The sequence below is a fragment of the Lagopus leucura genome, unplaced genomic scaffold (genome assembly GCF_019238085.1).
Source record: "Lagopus leucura isolate 7727_CA_CO unplaced genomic scaffold, USGS_WTPT01 Super-Scaffold_100037, whole genome shotgun sequence".
NCBI lineage: Eukaryota > Metazoa > Chordata > Aves > Galliformes > Phasianidae > Lagopus > Lagopus leucura.
In genome coordinates this window covers 3,961,678-3,982,445 of record NW_024962286.1, presented here as the reverse complement: position 1 = coordinate 3,982,445, position 20,768 = coordinate 3,961,678, and the positions used below count along the sequence as shown (strand labels likewise).

Here is a 20,768-nt window from a genome sequence, read left to right as displayed (position 1 = left end):
TGTGTAGTCTTTTCTCCCCCCCGAAATTTCAAGGTCACAGGAATTACCTCACTTCAAGCATGTACTGAGGAGTAGAAACGGCTGCATTGTAAAGTTGTTTGTTCATAATAAACATTCATGATAAAATTTAAATGCTCTGTGGGACTGTTTCTGACAAAGGGATCCCTGGGAAGGAATCTGGAAGCAAAAACAGGTTGGGATTCGCTAGGAACCTTTTATTAGTGGAAAGCACTTTGCACAACAGCCTTATTTCACACCTTGAGCACTCTGAAAAGCCCAGAAGGGAAGAAGCAGCCTGGTTCCTTTTCGCTGTTGTAGTAACCCGTCGTTTCTATGGGCTGGCCACCAGGTGGGGTGGTAATTCCATCTGCTTTTGGGCGAAAGGCAGCTGATGGCTGGGACTGCACGTGGTGGTGGGAGGCACGCAGGGATCTTAGCAAAGAGATGCTGTGGAACGCGGCGCAGGCAGCTCGGCTGCGGTGTTTTGGGGAAGGAAACAAGTCTGAGATCGCGTGCTTTCATTCCGAAGCTGCTCTTGTGTCTGCTGTTGGGTTTAGGTTTGTTCTAACAGCTCTTGCATGTTGCCCCATTCAGCTGGAGTTTATAGCAGGTTGGCACTGGGAAGCTTCAGATTCACACCTGAGGGATCTACTCCAGGTTTTTATCTGCCTCTGGAGCAGTTGTGGGTGTCAGTGAATGGTAATGTGCTTTCTGTGTTGGCTTCAAAACTCCTCATCTCCACAGCAAGGCTTGGATGTTATCCCTTATGTCTACACTGGACAACACAGAAAATCCCAGCTTTTTGCCTTTTGGGTATTGTCATAATTAGGAAATGTGGGATTACTGTGAGTAAAAGGCAGATTGTGTAAGTGGGGATGGAGGGGTGTAGTCACAAGTGTCTTGTCTGACTTTTCAGTTTCCAGCTTTATGCACAGTTCATGCAGCATTTACAAATGACACTTGGCTTGATGTGTGGCTCCTTACACTGTTTTCCCTGCTTGAATCCCCCCCTCATACAGAATTGTTGGTGTACTTTGCAACAGTAATTGGAGTAGTTCAATGGTGCACTTTTAAGCAGCTCGTTCCTATTACCTTTTGCAAGCAGAGGTTGCACACCCTTCTAGGTGTTCAGGCACTGGCAAAGCTCAGGTGCTTTGGAACTGTTGCAGCTGGGCTCTGAGCACAGCAAGGTGTGCAGTTGTACAAACACTGCAATGAACGTAAGGTTGGAGGGGAGGTAATGGCTGCACCAACTCTTGTTGCAGCCCTAAAAAACCACAGGGGCAGTTTGCTGTAGTGCACTGAGGACCTGTTCCTGCCCCAAAGCTCAGCATACAGCCTTGGCACTGAGCTGTTGGGATGAGAATGGGGACGTTGCAGACAGACAGCACCAGCAGACCAAGAAGCGATTACCCCATTCCTGCTCTGAATGTCATTTCTTGCCGTGGTGTGTGGATCTGTCAGGCTGTTTAGCTGCGATATGACAGATTGTCCTATTAATGTGTCATCAAGTGCACTTTTACAAATTCATGGCTTGTCTACAACTAACCTGAAAAAAGAGGCTTAAGTATGAGAAGGCGCCAAAGAAAGTTAAATATTATTAACAAATAAAGTCTGCCACGTAGTTTTGATGGAATGTGAGCTGCTTGGGGGAGGGGTGAGATGCTGTTAACTATTTAGCTTCTCTCCAGCACCCGTTCTGGCTCTCACTCTGTCCCAAGCTTCATTTCCCTCCCCTCTTTCTTCTGAAGAGTTCTTGGTTTTTGCCCTCAGATTGCTGATGCCTCAGTTTCTCTGAGACAGAAGAGCTGATGGGAGGCTCTTAAAATCCAATGAAGAGCTGTACTGTTGGATTACTGTACTCCTGGGTGACAGGAGGCACGGTAAGGAGGTTTTAAAGCCAGCCTGCTGCTTCCTGACATTGCATTTTGTCGCTCTTGGATGACACAAACACAAGCTCAGATGAATTTGTGCATCCCTGTGTTACAGAGAGCATCAGGCTGTTCTCAGTGGCGAGCAACTAGTGAAGCTTAGCAGCTTGGCCAGATACCTTCCTTATGAGACGTTTGTAGATGTGTTTTGGTTTTGGTTTTCTGTTCATTTTAATGAGATGCCCATCCCCCAGTTCTGTAGATACAGCAGGAAGCCCCCACTGAGCCATCCTCCCATGGGATTTGGGGGGACGTGTGTGGAGCGCAGCTCACCCAGCACAGGGCAGAGCATCTGATGCTGCAATGCTCAGTGCCTATTCCAAGCCACAGCTTTTGAGCACTGCCACAAACCCATGTGCAGCTCCCCAGGCTTCCCAGAAAAATGGTGATTTCTCAGAGATAATGAAGGGGAGGAACAGAGAAGGGCTGAGGGGAGGGAGCAGGGAGTGGGCACTGATTTGAATCTGCCTGGCACACAGGCCAGCTCCACTTATCAGTGAGTCTAATAGGAATGTGAAGAGAATAGGCTTGACAGCTCATTAGAATGTGATCCCTCCTCCTTTTTCTTTTTTTTTTTTTTCTTTCCCCTTCAAGTTGATGGAAACTCGTTCAGGAAAGAAGTGCTTATTTGCTGAGGTAGAGCAAGAGCTGAGGAGGGCTTTGCCAGTTTCCAGCCTGGGAAAGGAGCAGCGAGGAACATCAGTGATCAACACTTGGAGATACCCGAAATCCTCCTGGGTGTGACACCAGGCACACGTTTCTGCATCCTGAAGCTGCCATCAGGACTCACTGCTCATCATCTCATTAAAGTGAAGACAAACCCAGCTGAAGAGAGAAGCTAAACCTGGGAAAAACTTTATCTGCTCCTCATGGACCGAGGTACACCCTCAGCTTCTTTATTTATCCCTGGTTTGACTGAATGATCTGTGAGGAACTGACTTTGTCCCTAGAAGGCTGAGCACTTGGCAGGGATGCTCTCAGCCTCTGCAGAAGAGCGGTGATCGTAACAACCTTGAGTGGCCAATTCCCTGCCAGGACAGGATGAGGACTTGTCACTGAGGTGTCCTTGGAGTGAGGATGGATGGGACCTCTTCACGCCTGCTTTGCAATGAACACAGAGCCTTAAATGACAGCAAGTGAAATCTTCTCCTGAAGAGGAACAACCAAACAGCCTCCCCTAATGAGTTTGTGTCAGCAGCCCCGACCTGAGCAACCGTTGCCCTGAGCAATCTGACTTCTCTGGGTTTCATAGCTAAGTGCGTTTTAATCGAGGCTGAAGACTTATTGTGTGTGTGTGTGTGTGTGTGGAGGGGGGGGGGGGCCAGAAGGGGGGAGCAACACTGCAAGGTGGGTGGCAGGGCTTCCCAGGGCCCCTCGTATTTATGTAAGCTTCAGGAGCCTGAATGGACTTACCTCTGCCTTCGAGTGAAGCCAGATTTTCAGACAAGTTTATCCGTACCGTTTCCATGTGTCCTGCTTGAACGCAGTTCTCTCCAGCAACCAGCACGTCCATGCATGCTGCTCGTTTGGCACTGCATAGCCCAGAGGACTGTCTTTAATAGTTCTAACCTCTGTATTTATTATTATTGTTATTTTTCTAGAGAGAAGTCTGTGTCTATTCCTCTTATTGGTGGTGAAGGTTTTTGTGCTCGGAGAGTGCCCTTCCTGACTTGGCCACTCCCTTTGCAAAATGAAGGGCTGCACCTGGGTGTTTGTGGCCACTTTGCTTTGCCACCAATTCTGCCTCTTCAGAGTCATGGCAGCAAAGAAAGAGAGAAAGATGAAGAAAGAGCCCAGTCAGTACACAGAGCCTTTCAATGCCACCCTATCCAACAGCGAAGAGCTGCATGGGCATCCCAAGGTAGGTGGTACGTTATCAGTCCTTGGTTGAACTCATTTTGGCAGCAATGTGATGCTGGTTCCTTTTCCACTGGAGCAGCCTTGCCAATCTCTTTGATTTTTAAAGAGAATTTTCTCCCCCTTGCATGATTTGTTTCCTAGCAGTTCCAACACCTGAGCATGCCTGAGCTTTCTCAGCACTGCCCTTTTGCACAGGGGGGAGTCGTGGTTGAAAATCACAGGTGGGAAACACGTTGGTGTGTGTTGGGGGTGATTGTGGCTCTGGCAGGAAAGGATTCAGGATTCGTGCCCGAGTGAGAAATGTGAGGCTGTGTGTGCTTTGTGAGGGGCAGTGGCTTCTGATGGGCAGGATGTGGCAGTTCAGTGCTGGGGGGATCAGCCCAGGCTGCAGGATGCCGTTTCCACTGAGTCAATCGGAGACATCCATCAGGATGAAAGTCTGCACAGAATGCATGGGAGTAGGAGGGGAGTTCAGGTCCTAGGGTTAGGAGTGGGGTGGAATGGGAGGCTGCAACACTGAGATGGGAGGGAGTGTCTCCTGTCACGCTGCCCCTGACCACCCTATGCTCGTACACAAACGTCCCTGGTGACCTCTGGAACAGGACTTTGATCACAGGCATTAGGGATGGCAGTCACTATAGCGATTGAAGAACAACCTGTCAAAAATTGGGGCAGGGAGGAGGGGGCACGTTGGAACAATTGGTCTGGCATTCTAAACGTCCCATTCAGTGCTATTGTGAAAGTAATTGGTTAAGGTTGGGCAAGTCTGGGAACGGTCCTGTGTATAAGAAAAGCTGGCTGCTGCACTTGGAGTGATCATTAGGGTACTGAAGGCAGTGCTCGTTTTTGTTGTCTGTTGCAGGGCTTTGTGGGGACAGCTCGTGTAAGTGCTGTGTTCTGAAGGTGCTTACATTCGATTGCTTTCTTCCACTTTGTCTACAACTGCTTCATTCTCCTTCTGCACAGGAGGCAGATATCTATCTGATACGAATGCATTCCAGCCTGTTTTGGAATTAATTTTGTTTCTGGTGAAATACACTGGACCAGAAGCAGAATATATTCTGATGGCAGAAGCAGGAACCGGTCCTGGTTTATGCTGACAGAGTCACACGTTACTGCTGGAAGAAACACAGCACCCACTCAGGGGCGTTCATTAACACAGACATCGGTTGGAAGCTGTAGTTTCTGTGTTGAAATGCTGTGCTTTAAAATATCCATGGCAAAGGTTTGGCACGGTGAGAGCTGCAGAGCTTGGCGCGGGCAGGTTTTGTTTCGTAAGGACGGGACTAACCCAAATGTCTGCTGTAAATGCCTGTGAACTCTGCTTGATACACACTCCCCATTTCTGCAATGTGGTTTTCTGCTTGGAATCTCTCCAGAGCTCAAGTATTGCTTCTGAACGTTGTGGGTGACTGCGTCCCTGAGCCCTGGCAGCGCTGCTGTGAGTTCTGCTTGGTGAAGGGATGCACAGGAACAACAGCACCGTCCTATTCCCCCGCGCTACGTAACAGGAAAGACAGACTTCTTTTTTCTGGGCTGTGAACTGTAAAAATTAAGGCTGTGTTTACCTTGGAAGGCTCTGTGGCCAACTGGTAGGTTTGTCAGAGCAGGAGCAGAAGTGAAATATTAGATGAGTGGCGATTTTCATTCGTGCTGTTAAAAAGGTAGATTTGTTTTCCTTCTAATTAAGCAGTTTGGGAACAGGTTTGTCTTGGGAATTCTTTTCAAACACAGAGCTGAGAAAATTCTCTTGAACGCCATCAGTGCATGAGCCATGCAGTGAGACCTGTGCTGAAGGAGGCAGGCAGGAATCTCAGTTCTCTGATAAACCGATAGTTCAAGGGGAAATAATAAGAATGTTGAAAATATATATATATCCAGCTTTTATCTTTGTATAGCTGTCAGTGTGATGTGCTCGCAGAGCACGGGACAGTTTTCTCTCTGGCACAGATGGGCAGAGAGCGCAGTGTGATGGATGGATACAGAGGTTTTCTTCGGCTGTATCATCACAGCTTGGCTGGGAGTGGCTGAGCACAGCTGCCACTTGCCAGGCTTGTCTTCCCTTTCCCAGGTATGGATCTCATCCATTGGGGGATATTGGGCCAGTGGGGGATATCAGGCTGCGTTGTTTGGTACCCATCTCGTATGCTTTGAAAGTGGTCCTTCCCAAGGTCAAAGTGCTCAGTTGCATGCCCAAACCATGCGTTATTGAGTGCCCTCTGAGGACAGAGGCAGCCTTTTGCAAGCTGCCTGGTGTGTGTCCAACTGTCACAGGATTTTATCAGGAGCACCCAGAGCTGTCTGGACAGTTTTCACAGTTGGGGTTTGGTTCGTGGTGCTGGGCTAAGCGTTGCCTGGAGGAGCATCCAGGTAATGTGCTGAGTATGAACAGAGCTGAGTGCATCCGTGCCTGAGTAGAGGGGATAAAGGAGACGGAGTGAGCGCTCGCTGGAAGGAGGAGAGCCATTGAGTACAAACTGAAATACAGAAATTCCACTTAAATGTAAGAAAAAATATCCATCTTTACCGTGAGAGCGATCAAACTCTGGAAAAGGGTGAACAGAAAGGCTGTTGGATCTCCATGCTTGGGGATGTGCAAAGCAGCCAACCCCATGAAATTACAGGGATGATTTGAGGTCAACGGGGTTTTACCTTCAATGGGATTTCTGATGATGGGATGTTTTTTAGCTTAGTCACCCACTATGTGGACAAAGATATTATTTCCTCTGAAAGCACCATTCTGAGGCACTCCAAAGCAAAGGGAAGAGTTCTCTACCACCTGTAGTAATTCCAACAGTCACGCTCCCAAGAGCTGCTCCATTGGATTCATTGCATTCAACGTGGAGTGATGTGTTTAAGGGGAGAGGAGGAGCTTTGTGAGATGGCCATTGAGAGAAATAAAGATGAAATTTTTGTTTTAATCACAGAACACAGCGGGAATGTAGATAGCCCAATTGGGATTTGGTTGAGGTGTCAAACCTAACGCTTCTGCTCTCAGGAAAGTTCTTGGGAGATCTGTGAAAACCACAAGTGGTGAGGACCTTGGTTTTACATCTCATTAATAACCAGGGGTGTGCACAGCCGTGACTTAGCAGTGGCCAACACGGGGTTTTTCGTGCTTAAAAGTGGGATTTGTCACTTTTAACCAGGTCCAAATAAAACAGACTTGTGGAGGCAATCGTTGGCTGACCGTTCCGTATTGAAGCTGACGATGCTCTTGTTGGTGTCTATTGGACGTAACAACTTGTACATTTATGGATTAGCACAACTGAAATGCCAAGTCAGGACACTGTATTTCTGGCAGCTGCTTAATTAGCAAAGAATTGGTAACTGGAATTCCATCCCAGATGGGCAAATATATTGGTAACTCTTTGAGCAAAACTTCCAGTGACTTCAGGTGTGTAGACCATAGGCCAGAATGGTTGGGTGTATATCCTTGGAGACCACCTCTGACTCACTACAATGGGAAGAGTGCTGTCCTCACAGAGCTGCAACCTTCCCTTGCTTCTTTTCCATCCTTTTCCACCCTGAGAAATGCCGAGGTGTGCCTGAGAACTCTTGGAGATGCTTTTGGATGTATGGACATAAGGATGGATGTACGTCTTGCTCGTAGTGTTTCCTTGTATTCATCCTAAAAATGACTTCAGCCCATTTCACTTTGGTCTTCAGCAGAGATGCAGACCGGATCCCACCATCCCTGAATTTTAGGAAAGTTCAGACATAGGTCAGATATTTCTCAGGATCTCCACTCCTGGGCTGTAGGTTCAGCCTTCCATGCTGTGGCAGTGCATGCTGTCCTGGGAGTCAGAGCCAGAAAGAACCACAGGTTGTGGCTGTGCACCGCAGCCCCAATGACAGCTCAGCTGCTCTTCTGTTACAAGTGAGGCTGCTGAGCTCCTGCTGGGTCACACGATTGCTCCAAAACGATCACTGCTGTTGTATTCCAAAGCTATGTTAAAAGAGCTGATTGAAAGTTGATTAAGAATCGCTGGCAGCGCTTCAGTTGTTTTTAGAGGCGCTGCTTGAAGCGATAAGGGCTAAGCTGATTCCGCTGCATTACCAGGAGAATTCCTCTGGACTCCTGCAAGCTTTGCTCTGCAAACAGCAGCCCAGGAGGGACAGGTTCCCTCTGCTGGGATTCCAGGGCTGTTCCCAGCCCTGACTGATACCTGAGTTGGCTGCGAGGTCTCTGGCTGCTGCAGGCGGCCGCTGCCAAGAAAAATAGAGGCTTGCATGCTTATTGCTGGGATTGCTCATGCATGCCGTAGTAATTAAATAATAATACCACAAGGATGGAACATTGATTTTAACTGTCAGTCATCCTTGTGAAGGAGAAACTGGGGAGTGCCGTGGCTGTCTTCTGGAGGGGTTTGCAATTTAGGGGGCCACTGGCAGTGTGCTGATTTCCTTCCCTTCTCCCCTCTGTTTTCCCCCCTTCTTTTTTCCCCTGATTTTTCTTCTCCTTTGGGCCGGGCCGCCCCCCCCCCCACCCACAGATTTCAGATGTTTTCCCTTTATTTTTTCTGCCTTTCTTTTTTCCTCCAAAAGAAGATGTCTGCTTCGGGCTGTTTCTTCACGGCTGGAGCTTCAGCAAGGCTGAGGACATCAGTCTGTCCTCACAGCTAATGGTCAGAGGCTGCTCAGGGCTGCTGCCTTCTAGCTGGCACGTTTCCCCATTTGCAGCAGGCAGGGGGTTGGTGCCTGGGTTGTAGCCTGGAGAAAACCTGAGATATATGGATATACCCATACACATCTGCTGTCAGAAGCTGCATCTCTGTTCCTAAAACTCTGGTTTGCTTTGTTCTGAAGGTTGTGCTTCTGAGCTCCTGCCACGTGAGCCAGCCCTTTAGGATGAGTGAACTGATTTGATTTTCCTTCTCTTTGCAAGGCAGCTGTTCCATTCCTGGCTGTTAGGGCTCTGTAGGAATGCACACTGCATCCTGGCTGAGATGGGCGATGCTACTAATGAGCTGCTTCCTTCTCCTGTGTGAGCTGCACTGCAGTGTTACCACACACCCAGCAGTCCCAGGCACTGGGAAGAAAACAAAACAAAACAAAACAAAACCCTAAACATTAATTTCAAATGGAAATTTGGAAAATAATTGAAAAAGCCATGTGTGCTGTAAGTGCAAATGGCAAAGGATAAATAATTCAGGTGGAAGAACTCGCTGGTACCCTTAACAAAATGTGCAATCACCAGCTGGCTATAAATGTTGTTACAAACATAGAAAATCTGTTGGGAACTAATTTGGGTACAGAAATAATGAACAAGATGGGTATCAATAGCTCGTTCTGCTTGTTTGAGATGCACGCTAAATTTAAGCGTGCGAGGGAGACTGTTTAACCATAACTCTGATAAATTACAGTGGGGAATGCATGATCAATATGGCAGAATGGTTGGGAATCAATGTGGCAGAATGGGAATCTCCTTGCCTTGGCTTAGAGCCGGGAGGGAGCTCTCCTGGCTCAGCTCTGAAGCACCAACATTCTGTATATCCTCCCACTGGAGCTCCAGCAGGCTGCTCAGATTTAACTCCAACACTACTTACTCTGCATGGATTTTTGGAGGCAGATCATACAAATTGTGGTCTTTTCTCCTCAAAACGAGCTTCTCTTGGTGTTTCTATCCTAAATTTTGCAAAATTGTTTGTGATGCTTCTGTAAGCGATGACAAAAAGTGACGCGGTAATGGAGAATCCAGATGGAATTATTTGCTCCAGAAGTGGGGTAAAATGGAATTTTACAGTAGACCCTGAACCTGATGTCCTCTCAAATGCAGTATGTTTGGATCAGAGGTTTGCTTAGGTGGCAGATATCTGTCTGGTCTGGATACTTCCCATTCTCAGAGTTCCTGAATTGGCCAAAGAGACCCAATTCGGCCCAATTGCATCTGTGTTTGCTCTCGTTTCTCTCCAGATCCTCGAATCTCCAGACCCTCGTATCACAGACCCACGACGGACCTGGATCTCCTTTGTCCACCGCCCAGATGATGGCAACACCTCTAAAAGGAAATGCAAAGGCAAAGACAAGAAATTAGTAGGTCCCTGCACTGCCATCAGCTAACAAACGTGCACCGTGTCTTCCCTTCCCACTGCTGTTACTCAAGGTGTTCTGTGTGCTCCAGCTTTTGCTCTTCCTCAGAGTGCTGTGTTTCCTTTTTTTTGGCTTTGTTTTCCTCTTTAAGTTTTCCCATGGTATTTTGGAGAAGCTTGAGGCGGTAAGTGCGCTCTATGCTTTGTAAGATGAGTGTGTGTGAACTCTGCTGTCAGTGCTCACTTTGGTTTGAACCAGCTGTTTCTTGGGCTGAGCCTTTCTCTTTTATTTTCTGCTCAGTAGAAATAAAATTAGCATTTTTCTTCCACTAGATGAAGTGCAAATGTCTTAAAGGATATACTAACCAAGGACATGCTAACCAAAAAAATAATTTATTGCAATTTAATGAATTACTGCTCATCTGTGTGTACTTTTCATCTCCTGCTGAGTCAAATACTGAATATGTTTTTAATGCCTTCCTTTTACCTTTCAATGGGCTGATAGCAGGAGTGCTTTCATGCACTGATGAAACTCCAAGGGAATGATACACATGGAAACAGCACTGATTTGTGTTCCTATTACCAGCTTCTAGCTCTGTGTAGCTTTCTTGGCTCATGGCTGGGAGAACTCTGGTCATATGCAATGGCCTGATTCTAATTCTTGTGTTTTCCTTTGGTTCCTTCCTTAGCGTGGTCTTGTTGGGCCTCCAGGGCCTCCTGGTCCCCAGGGTCCCCCAGGAGCACCTGGTGCTGAAGTCACCCGGGAAGTCCTGCTGCAGGAGTTTAAGGAGATATTAAAAGGTAAAGACTTTTGGTTTGTGCTTTTGTGATTTGTTTCTTTTGGTAAGCACCGTGGCAAACAAAGAATTGGTTTTGCAAATGTTTAGCTCTAGCTGACGATCAGAAATTTGGGAAAATATTTCCTCAGCGCTGCTCAGTTTACCCAAGGAAGTGGTCAAGTCCCCATCCATGGGGGTGTTCCAGAACTGTGCAGATGTGGCACTGTGGGACATGGTCAGTGGGAACGATGGGGATGGGTTGGGGTTGGACTTTTGGGGATCTTAGAGGTCTTTTCCAACCTGGATGATTCCATGGTTCAGTTCAGTTTGAAGAGTTGAGTGTGGACGAGTCTAACCACACAGCTGATGGCTTCATAGACCAAGCTCTTAAACGAAGCCTTTTTTCTTTTTCCTGTACTTTCTGTCTCCTCAGAAGCCATTGAGCGTCGGGCATCCTTGGCAATTTCAGCACATCCCAGCCAGCTGCCTCCACTCCTGCTCTCCTTGGAGGAAGTTTCACCCTACCGACGTGTAGAGGAGGCGTTCCACTGCAAGCTAAAAGGACAAGTTGTCGTAGATAAAAAGACCCTGGTTGAGCTTCAGAACTTCCAGTCGGTGAGAAGAGATATCAGACTGAACCTGTGCAACACAACAGCCGCTGTGTGTAGATGAGCTGGTCTGCAGGGCTGCCAGGTGTTTCCTGAAAGGGAAGACTGGATGCCACGACCATTAGCATTGCCTTGTTTGTAACTGAGAAGTTGGATCTCATGTGGTGATTACAGCCCTAAAGCTCAACTGCAGTAGGATGCACAGTTAGCTTTAAGTCCAAACAAACTCAAGGCTTTCTTCTTCTCTTGTAGCCCAGCTGTATCTCATGACAGTTCCTACTGAAGTTCTAGCAGTCTGTGCAGGAGATGGCTGTCCTGCAGCTCTAAACAACAGTCAGCTTCTATTTTGGTTAATGATAAAGACTTGTCCACATCTGACATTGATCTGAGGGATCTGTTTGGTTTTTTTTCATTGCAAACCTTGTTTTACTCCAGAGTGGCCTTCAGACGTAGAGTCAGAAGCACAGAGCAGTCTCTGGTGATAGATATGTGAGCCCAAAGTAAGGGGCATCCTGTTGTCATATGATTCAGTCTCAGTGCTAAAATTCTTTACATACTGTTTTACAGAAGACTAACAAATGTCAAAGTAATAGCTAAAACCTGTCTTTGTACTAAGTAAGCTTACTTCCCCACTGCACTGCCTCATCTCTGAAGAATCCTGTCCAGCAGATCCTTTCTTATGGAATGGTTTTGCTGCTGGGACTTCTCACAGCAGCAGGACTGAAGGCAGAGGTTTTTGCTCAGGGTGCTTTCCTGGATCTTTCCCAAATACTCTTGTGGAAGCCTGGTTTGACAGCACTGTGGGTGCTGGCACAGAGGCAAGATTGTACTTGAAGTGTGGGCAGGGCTAGAGAGATCTGCTGCCTCATTAATTAGGAGGGAAAATGTGAATAAAGACATCTCAGCAATCAGTGCGTAGGCTGACACTTCCCATGCTTTGTTATCGTATGCCTAGCTCCTTTCTAATTGCTTCTGGCCCTGAAGCTGATGTGGGAGGGCTGGCAGGGCTCTGGATGCCAGCCTTTCATTTCAGCTCTGGGACAAGAAGTATCTGGTTTTAGCTTGTGTTCTGATATAGGGGAATTCAACGGGGAGGGAGACGGTGGTTGCTCCTGCAAAGATGAAAACATTGTCTTTCGACAGTCCAAGAGGAGAGAATTCCCCTCCCTCCACCCTGTTGGTTTAACAGTGCGAAGAAGCCAACGGTGTGATACTTCCCAGTGAGATGACAGAGACTCAATCTAACTCTTTGGAACTTACCCAAGGCATTCTAAGTGGGAAAGAACACTGAGAGAGGGACCAGCAGTCCTGCTCTTTGCACTCCTATTCTTTGTCATTAGGGTGTTGTGTTGCTCTGACCTTGGGTTATTCAGATAGCACGGCATTTTTCTCACCCTGAGAGTTTTCCATCCCTCTCTTCCCCTCAGTCTCATTATTTCCTTCACATTTGGAATTAAAAGTGATATAGCCTTCCTGCACATCTCTACCTACCTGTGGTTGCTGTACCAGCTGGGTTAACCGTAATAACAAAAGTCAATGCATTACTTTTCACAGCCTTTATCACTGATAAGCTAAGCTCACATCTCAGTTCCTTGTGCGTGGTTCCTGTCTTCAACTAGGAAATAAGATATGGAGTATATGAGAGAGACATGGGGAGAAGAGATGGACTGAGGAAGAGAAGCTGGTCTTGGTCTGTAGAGCATGACTGGATGCTAACTTGTTTGTTTGCTTTGGGTTTGCTTATTGAAATAACTGGTGCACAAGTAGTTTCTCAGCATATACAACAGGGAACTCTAATTGGCATGGAGTTTAATGGAATATTTTTGCCCAGAGAAACCTCTCCCTTCTCAGAACCAGCCCTTTGCACTGTCTATTTCTATGAGCAGAAGAATAACAAAGCCACAGAAGGCGTGAAGAAACAGGAATGTTTTATCAGTGATAATTTACTGGTGCCTACAATTGCCTTCCATGCCCATCCAGTGGTTTTGGAATTTGGTTGCTGATTCCTCTAATAGCTGTAACAGGAAAGGAATGAATTAACAATGCAGTTTTGCACACAGGGGGCTTGGATCTTGCTGTAAATCAAACATAGCATTACCAAAAATGACAGCACAGTGATAGCATAAGAATGGCAGCAATCTCATCACGTAGTCTTTGCTGTGAGGTTAGCTGTTAGATTGTCTACGTATATGCAGAGAGAAAATGAGTTCCTTTTTTGTGTTCTTCTGTTCCTCGGGGCCAATGCAGGGCAAATCCCTCCAGGCAGCATTCATGGGATTGCATTTACACTGCACAGAATGCCCTTGTGGTGGAAGCAGAGTCTGGCTAATGTGCTTTCTTGGCCCATAGAAGCCCCTCCTGCTTCTCCCCAGCTCTAACCGAACTCACACTGGACAGGCCAAAACTAACAATAAACATTTCTTGTGGAGTTTATTTTAGTCTAAGTCGGATAATCTGCTGTGAGTTTGACTTAAGACTGCTCCCTTGCGAGAGGAGAATCTGCATGCTGTTTCCCTAGGCTTTTGCCTATCCTGTGGAATCTGAGGCTGGAAATTAAATGTGGAATCTGTAAGAATCCAAACAGTTGTCCTTAATAGCATCAGAGCTGTCTGACTTCTACAAGAAATGGTGTTGAAGACCTCTGGAGACTCATATGATTGTTTCCTCTGCCCTTGCATTGCAAAAGCTGTGTATGAGAGTCCAGATTTTTAGGCTTGGGGGGGCTGCTTGGCCCCATCTAGGAGTTTTTGGGTAGTACTAGAAGGGATCTCATGACTCATATAATGGAGAGTGGTGTGGTTCATTGGAGACAGCAGGACCAGCAGAGCATACAGATGCAGTGAGCATGGTCTGAGATATGCAAATAGAACTGCTGTTAAAGGCCTAAGTTTTGGGCAAAGTCCCTGGAGTCATAGAATGGCTGGGTTGGATGGAGCCTCAAAGGTTTAATTCCAACCACTGTGCTGCGTTAAGTTAGAAGAGTTGGGCAGTGAGAAAAAGGTACCTTCAGATCTCATACTGATTGCCTTTGGTGGGCATCCGGTGCTGAGGGGCAGCTCATCTGGAAGGGAAAATCAGGGGAAAAATGGCAGCAGCCTGGCAAATTTTTGAGCCCTGTTCCAACGCGTGTCAAGTGCTCCTTTTTCATGGGTAGACGAAATCGCTGCGGCCCACGGGGCCTTGTTCAAGATCTGCTTTGCTTATTTTGCAGCCTTTGGCCAAAGGAGCTTTTCTCCGGGGGACGGGGCTGAACCTGGCAACGGGACGTTTCACAGCACCCGTGTCTGGCATCTACCAGTTCTCAGCCAACGTCCACATCGGTGAGTGCTAAAAACTGAGAGGTGCTGGAGGGAGACCTGGTGGCCTCTGGGTCTCTGGTGCGTCCTGTCTGATGTGAAGAACGTCTGATGGCAGCCCTCTGCAGCAAGCTCTCCTTTTGGTACCATCTCCTAAATGGTTTGGGATTTCCTAAGGAGCCACAATATTGCTGTGCCTTTTGAACCAAACGCCAGCAAGTGTTATGGATGGTTGTGTTTATTTCACTGCTTTCCACAGATCACAGTGAGTTGAAGAGCAAAGTCCAGCTCCGGGCCAGAGATAACGTGCGAGTGTTGATCTGCATTGAATCTCTGTGCCACCGATACACGTGAGTGACTGCAATTTTAAACCATAAATACGCATAGAACTTTTCTGAATAGATGGATTCCAGCTGGCCCTTGGGCTTTGTGCTTTTTTTTCCCCTCCTGATTTGTAATGTTTCAGTGGATGGTGTCAAGTACTCTAAATAGATGAATAAATACTGTGTGTGTTGACAGAACATATCATCCTTTCAGCTGTAGCACGTAAATGCCCTGTATTGGAAGGTCAGCTTGCTCAGGATGAGTTTGGCATGTGTTGCTTCGAGAGAGGAGGCTGAGAACCCATGGGCTGGGCTGAAATGCACCCAGCAGAGGGCAGTGCTGCTTGGGTTGAGTGGCCGCTGTCTCTGGTTGTGGCTGGATTTGGGGAAAATGGCCCTTATAGGGCTGTGCGGATCTGCTCTGCCCTGCCTGCAGCTCTTCAAGTGCAGCCCTTGTACCAGCACCACCAAAATATATCCGTAAAATGACTTATGGTACAGCTTGAAGCCAACTAAACTATAAATTTGCTGCTGGGCTGGCTGCTTCAGCCTCACCTTTCCTCTGTGACTTGGAGTGCAGTAAATAGGGCTGACCCTCCACAGCCCTATCAGTTTTAGAGCCTTTATGGGAGGATTAATTTGACATGAAGCCTCAGAAAATAAATACCAGCTCTCATAGGTTTCATTCGCCTGTGGAAAAGACTTGATTGGTGTTGGAGTACTCATTAGTAACTGGGGTAGCTAGCTGTGTGCCCACTGACCTGGTGGGAAGTAAAGGAGCTTGTTGACTGAAGCAACTGGCACCTCTTCAGCCCTGTAGACTGTTCTGTAACAGTCTTTTATGGTTGCAGCACTTAGTTGAAGCGGTGTCAGACTGGTTGCAGTCTTGCACTCGTGAGAAGCCCTTCAGATCGTGTTAAGAACGGACCTTGGTCTGAGCTTGCAATCCGGGCTGCCTGTTGGCACTCAGTGATTTTGGGAAAGCTTCCTTGTTGTGGTAAATGCAGGCACAAGAATTAATGAATAGGAAGCTCCTGTATGGATCAGAAAGAGCAGTGATGCTTTGGCACAGCTGCCCAGGGAGGTGGGGGGGGGTCCCCATCCCCAGAGGTGTTCAGCGTGGAGATGTGGCAATGAGGGACGTGGGTAGGGGGCACGGTGGGGGTGGGTTGGGCTTGGGGATCTTAGAGATCTTTTCTAACCTTTGTCATTCCGTGAGTCTATAAAGTGAGGTGAGCGCTGGCTCTGTGAAAGGCATTTCTCTTCTGCAGTGGGTGAGAGTGTGACTGGTCGGTGGGATGGAAGGAAGATGGGTGGAGGGATGGGAACCTGTCTGGATAGACATTCTGCTGGCATGAGCCGAGCTGCTACCCATGTTTGTGGAATTTCCTGGGGATGTCTACGTATGCAGTCATTCATTTTAGGGAGCTGAAAGAGCCTTGAGGGCTTTCGGGTGAGAGAAATGGAAACTGAAAAGCACAGAGACAGTTGGAGTAGAAGAGATTAATGGTGGGAAGTTCCCACCCAAGTGAGGCTTTGGCAGGATATGACACACAGACTGAGCTCTTCAATCAAGGTGGTGCCAAGTGGCTTGCTCTCTCTGGGCCAAATTGCCCTTACCTTTTGTGCACATTATTTCCTTGCAAGGGGGATGGAAGCAGCACGTTTGCACTTGCTAGGTTTCGTCTCCACCCCTTCATGGAAAAAAAGGGAGGGAAGGGGTTGGTTGGCTTGGAAAAACAACTGGATCTGCTCGCAGTGGCTAGGTAGATTTCAGAAAAGCCAGCCAGTCATGGAGCTCTGTGCTTTCCCATTGCTTTGGAACTCAGCTCGCATGGATGAGTTACTGTCTCAGGCACGTCCTTCCATCCTGAGTCCCGCACAAGGAGTGGTTCTTCATTCACAGAGGATGACATGAGGAGCAGCTGTCCTACATCTTGCTGCTGTGAGGAACGTGATGGCTATTTGGGCATCATGGCACTAGAAGGGGACTGGTACTACAGAAGGGACCGAGGGGGGGATCTGGAGCTCTACCTCAAGGCTTAATCTGAAGACCTTTGTTTTTTATTTTTAATTTTATATGATGCCTGATCCAGATGTCCTCCCAAAACAGCTTTCGGCTGCAGAGTATGTTCGTTCTTGTGTAGGCTGTCTGCGTGTATTTTTATGGCAGAATTGGCCTTTCATACCTTGAAAATACACTGTTATTGGCAGAGTGCATACAGCGAGCTCTTTGCAGAATATCAACAGTATAAATTACTCGTGATGGCCAGTTGTTGTGATTGCCTCAAGGTTTATTGTTCTTTTGCTACTGTTTAGGTCTTTGGAAGTCATTGCTGGTTTGGAAAGTAACAGCAAGATCTTCACTGTCTACGTGCATGGCTTGCTGCAGCTGCAGGTAGGGCTCTGCAGGCTGGGAATCATTTATGGTCAGTCTGGAGTTATTTACTGCTAAGTCTGAATTCTCACCAGGAGGTGGGAAAGTTATTAACCTTCTCAATTAGGTTAATTGAAGCTAAATGACATCCCCAGGGTGGCTGTAGAGAATTGGTGGCAGGGAAGGTGGTGGCTATTGGTGGCATTGAGGAACACGGTCAGTGGGCACGGTGGGGGTGGGCTGGGGTTGGACTGGATGATCTCAGCAGTCTTTTCTGACCTTTACGATTCTATGACTTTTCCTTTCCTTCTTGCTCACTCTGCAGGCTGGCCAGTACACCTCCATCTTTGTGGACAACAGTGCTGGAGCTCCCATCACCATTCAGAATGGATCCGATTTCATGGGCATGTTAATGGGCGCGTAGCATCATCTGCAGCACTGCAGCAGGGAAGAACACGAATCACAGCCTTACAGCATATATTTGACTGAAGAAACCTTTACTTTGTCTCTTGACGACTGCTTCATGTAACTGCTGGCGTCTTTTTAAACAAGCAAAGAGCCTTTCCTTTTGCAGATTCTTCAGCTTGCTTTCAGAGGCTACTGCTTCTCAAGGTCCACACCAGTTCATTCACCTTATAAAAAAAAGAAATACACTTTTATAACTCAGAAACAGACTCTGTAATATTTAATATGTGCTTCACCAGATGTGCACCGAACAGCACACTGAGATCTGGCATTTGCTGTAACTTTATTTCACATGATTACACCTGTAATCAGCATGTCTTTGGGACTGACTGCGGGGTGTTTTAAGTTTGTAAATGAAGGATTGAGATGGGAAGTAAAGTAGTGACTGCGTTCCATGTGTTGTGGAGGAAGGAGACAAGAATTTGCCAGCAAAACTGTTTTTCACACAGTTGTCAATGGTGCAGGGCCCTCGTGTTCAAACTTAGATACGTTTGACAAGCAGCATGTCGAATTCTCAAGCAGTGCCTGCTTTCAAAGATGGGAATCCAAGGGTTGAACCGTTTAACGGTGGTTCCCTCAATCTAAGTATGTTTCTCTGCTCTTACTGAGGAAGCCAAATACCTCGCTGCCTGCACAGTTTTATTTTCATGAAAACGTGAGGCCAACGGCACCAGTTCTGGCACGAACTCCCTCAGTTATGTTCTTATGTTTTAGTAAGATATATATTTGGCTCTGGACTGCATCACTTACACAGCATCCTCTCAGGTGTCATTTATCCATTTGTAGATCTGTCTGATGTGTTTTGCTGGCTGTGGGTGTTGTCATTTCATTGGGCTTTTCCCTTCAACAGACACTTGGCCTTTTAATGATGCAACTTAATTAAGGAAATGGCTGATCGGCAGTTTCATAAATAGATGGCAGCGGGGCCCCACGTGGAGTCCAGATACTTTTCTTGAATGGAAGATATCCCTCATTTGATGTTTCGATTTTTCCATGATCCATTACAACACCTTCATAAAATGAGAACCAAGACTGCTGGGGACAGCAGAAGGCGTGAAAAAATGAGCCAGCAGTGAATGTTGGGGCTTCACAGTGTGCAACTCACATGAAGATCATTAAACCCTACCAGCGAGGATTGGCTGTTGATGTTGGGTTTCGGTGGGGTAGGTGTAGTCAGGGCACATGGCCTGTATCCCAGTATGTATTACTATACTGTACTTCTACTGCGTGAATATTTGTAATAAATTGGGCTATTTTGTGCACGACTTGCAGCAGCAGAATCTCCAGGTGTTGTTGCATTCAGTTTTATGTCGTTACCTATGGGTTTTTTGAACCAAGTCTCACTGTTGGTAAATCAGAGGTAAAATATTTATTTTGTTGTAGAACTAAAAAAAAAAAAAAAAGAAATTGTAAGATTTTGCTTTGGGATTTGCGACTTTTTTTTTTTTTTTTTTTTTTTTTTCCTGTTTGTTGTGTTTTATTCCTGTGATCTCAATAGCAGATGAATTGTTGTGTCTTTATTTCTACCTGTTCTGCCTCTGGTTGATGAGTTGATGGTTGGACTTTGTGATATTAGAAGTCTTTTTCAACCTTATTAGTTGGAAAACATCGCCTTGTTAAGAATATTTTAGCTCTGGATGCTACCAGGCATGGAGGGAGGTGCCCAGTGGGCATGGTGGGGATGGGTTGATGTTGGACGTGGGGATCCTAGTGGTCTTTTCCAACCTTTGTGATTCCATACAGGCTGCAGTTCTCTTGACTCATGGAGATGCAGCCATCGGTGCAAGCGTGAGGCTGTTCCTCCAGCAGCACGATGGGCAGGATGGGTTGAAACAGCCAGGAATCAGCTGGGCCTGACCTCCACTGTTCAGGTGCAAGTGTACCAAACTCAGAACTCAGCTGGGCACAAGGTTCCTGGCTGAGCTGTGGGTGACACCAATGCTCTGCAAGGCTTTTGTGCTGTTTGGAGGCTGAGGAGATTGATTAATGATGTGAGAAGTGAGGTTTCAGTGCTCCTCTGTTTGTAGCCATAAAATTTATAGTCCAAGAAAATACGACGACTCAGAAGGGACTGAGTTCAGTATGAGCAAGTTGTTTGTAACAAAATAAAACCCGTGCGCTTGAGACTGTGGTTTAATGGCCAAGTGAGCTAATCTCACCCAATGGGAATGGCAGTTTGTGGCAGGCACAGGGAGAAATCTGAGAGAGACAAATTAAATTCTAAAAAGTCACGTAGTGAATATGGCCACTGAGATGTTGACATCTTCAGCCTGGCCTTTGTGTGGGACCCATGAAGAGTCTCTCAGAGAAGAAGCTTGCTTACTTGTATTTCGGAGCAATAAACCAAGCCATCTTAGGAGAAGCATCGACTGCTAATTTTGACGTCTATAAAAGTGATTATTTCCACTCATAATTCCTTATTCTAAACAGAGTCTAGCTAAAAGTTTCCAGCTTCGGGCTAAAGTTACTTAGCAAGGCGGTTTAGTGGGTAGGTGGATGGTTGGACTGGATGATCTTTTCCAATCTTAGTGATTTTATGGTAAATATCACAGCCTCGTGCTTCTGGGACATGCCTCTGGCTTAAGGGTGAAGGTTAGGCAGGGTTGCTAGCAGGCTTCTTTAGCTCCTTTTTGTGTTGGGTGCCCTCCCCAACCCTGCTGTTTTCATGGCTCCTGCATTCACTCCGATGCACTGTGCTGCATCAGCCCTTCACACCTGGAACCTGCAGGGATTCAACCTCTCTGATTAACTCACACAAAGCAGCCCTTGGGCAGGCTGGGGTGGGGGAGCTGAGCAAAGCCCCTCTCTGCTCGCTGCAGACAAATAAAAGCAAGGAGACCCGGGCTGTGATGATTTTCCCTGGCTGGGAGCTGACAGGTTATGAGGTTTTAAGCTCTATTCAAATTTCCACTTTTGTAAATGATTTTGATGCTCCGCTCCAGACTGACTCCAGGGGTATTTATGTCGGATTAGCAATGGATTGCCTGCTTTTCCTCACGCAGTAGAAGAGGGCCCAGCAGATGTAAACTCCCCCTGAATGGAAGCCTATTAATGCTGGAGCAAAACGATTCGTTTGCCATATAAAACTCCCGTTATA

The 20,768-nt window shown here is 46.9% G+C and overlaps 1 protein-coding gene across 3 annotated transcripts; it reads left to right on the top strand.

Moving 5' to 3' along the window:
- The first annotated feature begins 2,279 nt into the window (after nucleotides 1–2,279).
- On the top strand, nucleotides 2,280–18,936 carry C1QTNF12 (C1q and TNF related 12). Of its 3 annotated transcripts, none has more exons than XM_042883436.1 (10): nucleotides 2,280–2,316; nucleotides 2,526–2,810; nucleotides 3,533–3,792; nucleotides 9,708–9,827; nucleotides 10,513–10,624; nucleotides 11,036–11,217; nucleotides 14,422–14,530; nucleotides 14,766–14,856; nucleotides 17,149–17,227; nucleotides 17,532–18,936. In XM_042883436.1, the coding sequence occupies exons 3-10, from the start codon at nucleotides 3,622–3,624 to the stop codon at nucleotides 17,628–17,630; spliced, it is 963 nt and encodes a 320-aa protein (XP_042739370.1). In that variant the 5' UTR covers nucleotides 2,280–2,316; nucleotides 2,526–2,810; nucleotides 3,533–3,621; the 3' UTR covers nucleotides 17,631–18,936. The 3 variants fall into 3 exon arrangements, with proteins under 3 accessions (XP_042739370.1, XP_042739368.1, XP_042739369.1); XM_042883434.1 differs by having other exon boundaries at nucleotides 2,526–3,187; XM_042883435.1 differs by lacking the exon at nucleotides 2,280–2,316 and having other exon boundaries at nucleotides 2,465–3,187.
- The last annotated feature ends 1,832 nt before the right edge of the window (nucleotides 18,937–20,768 follow it).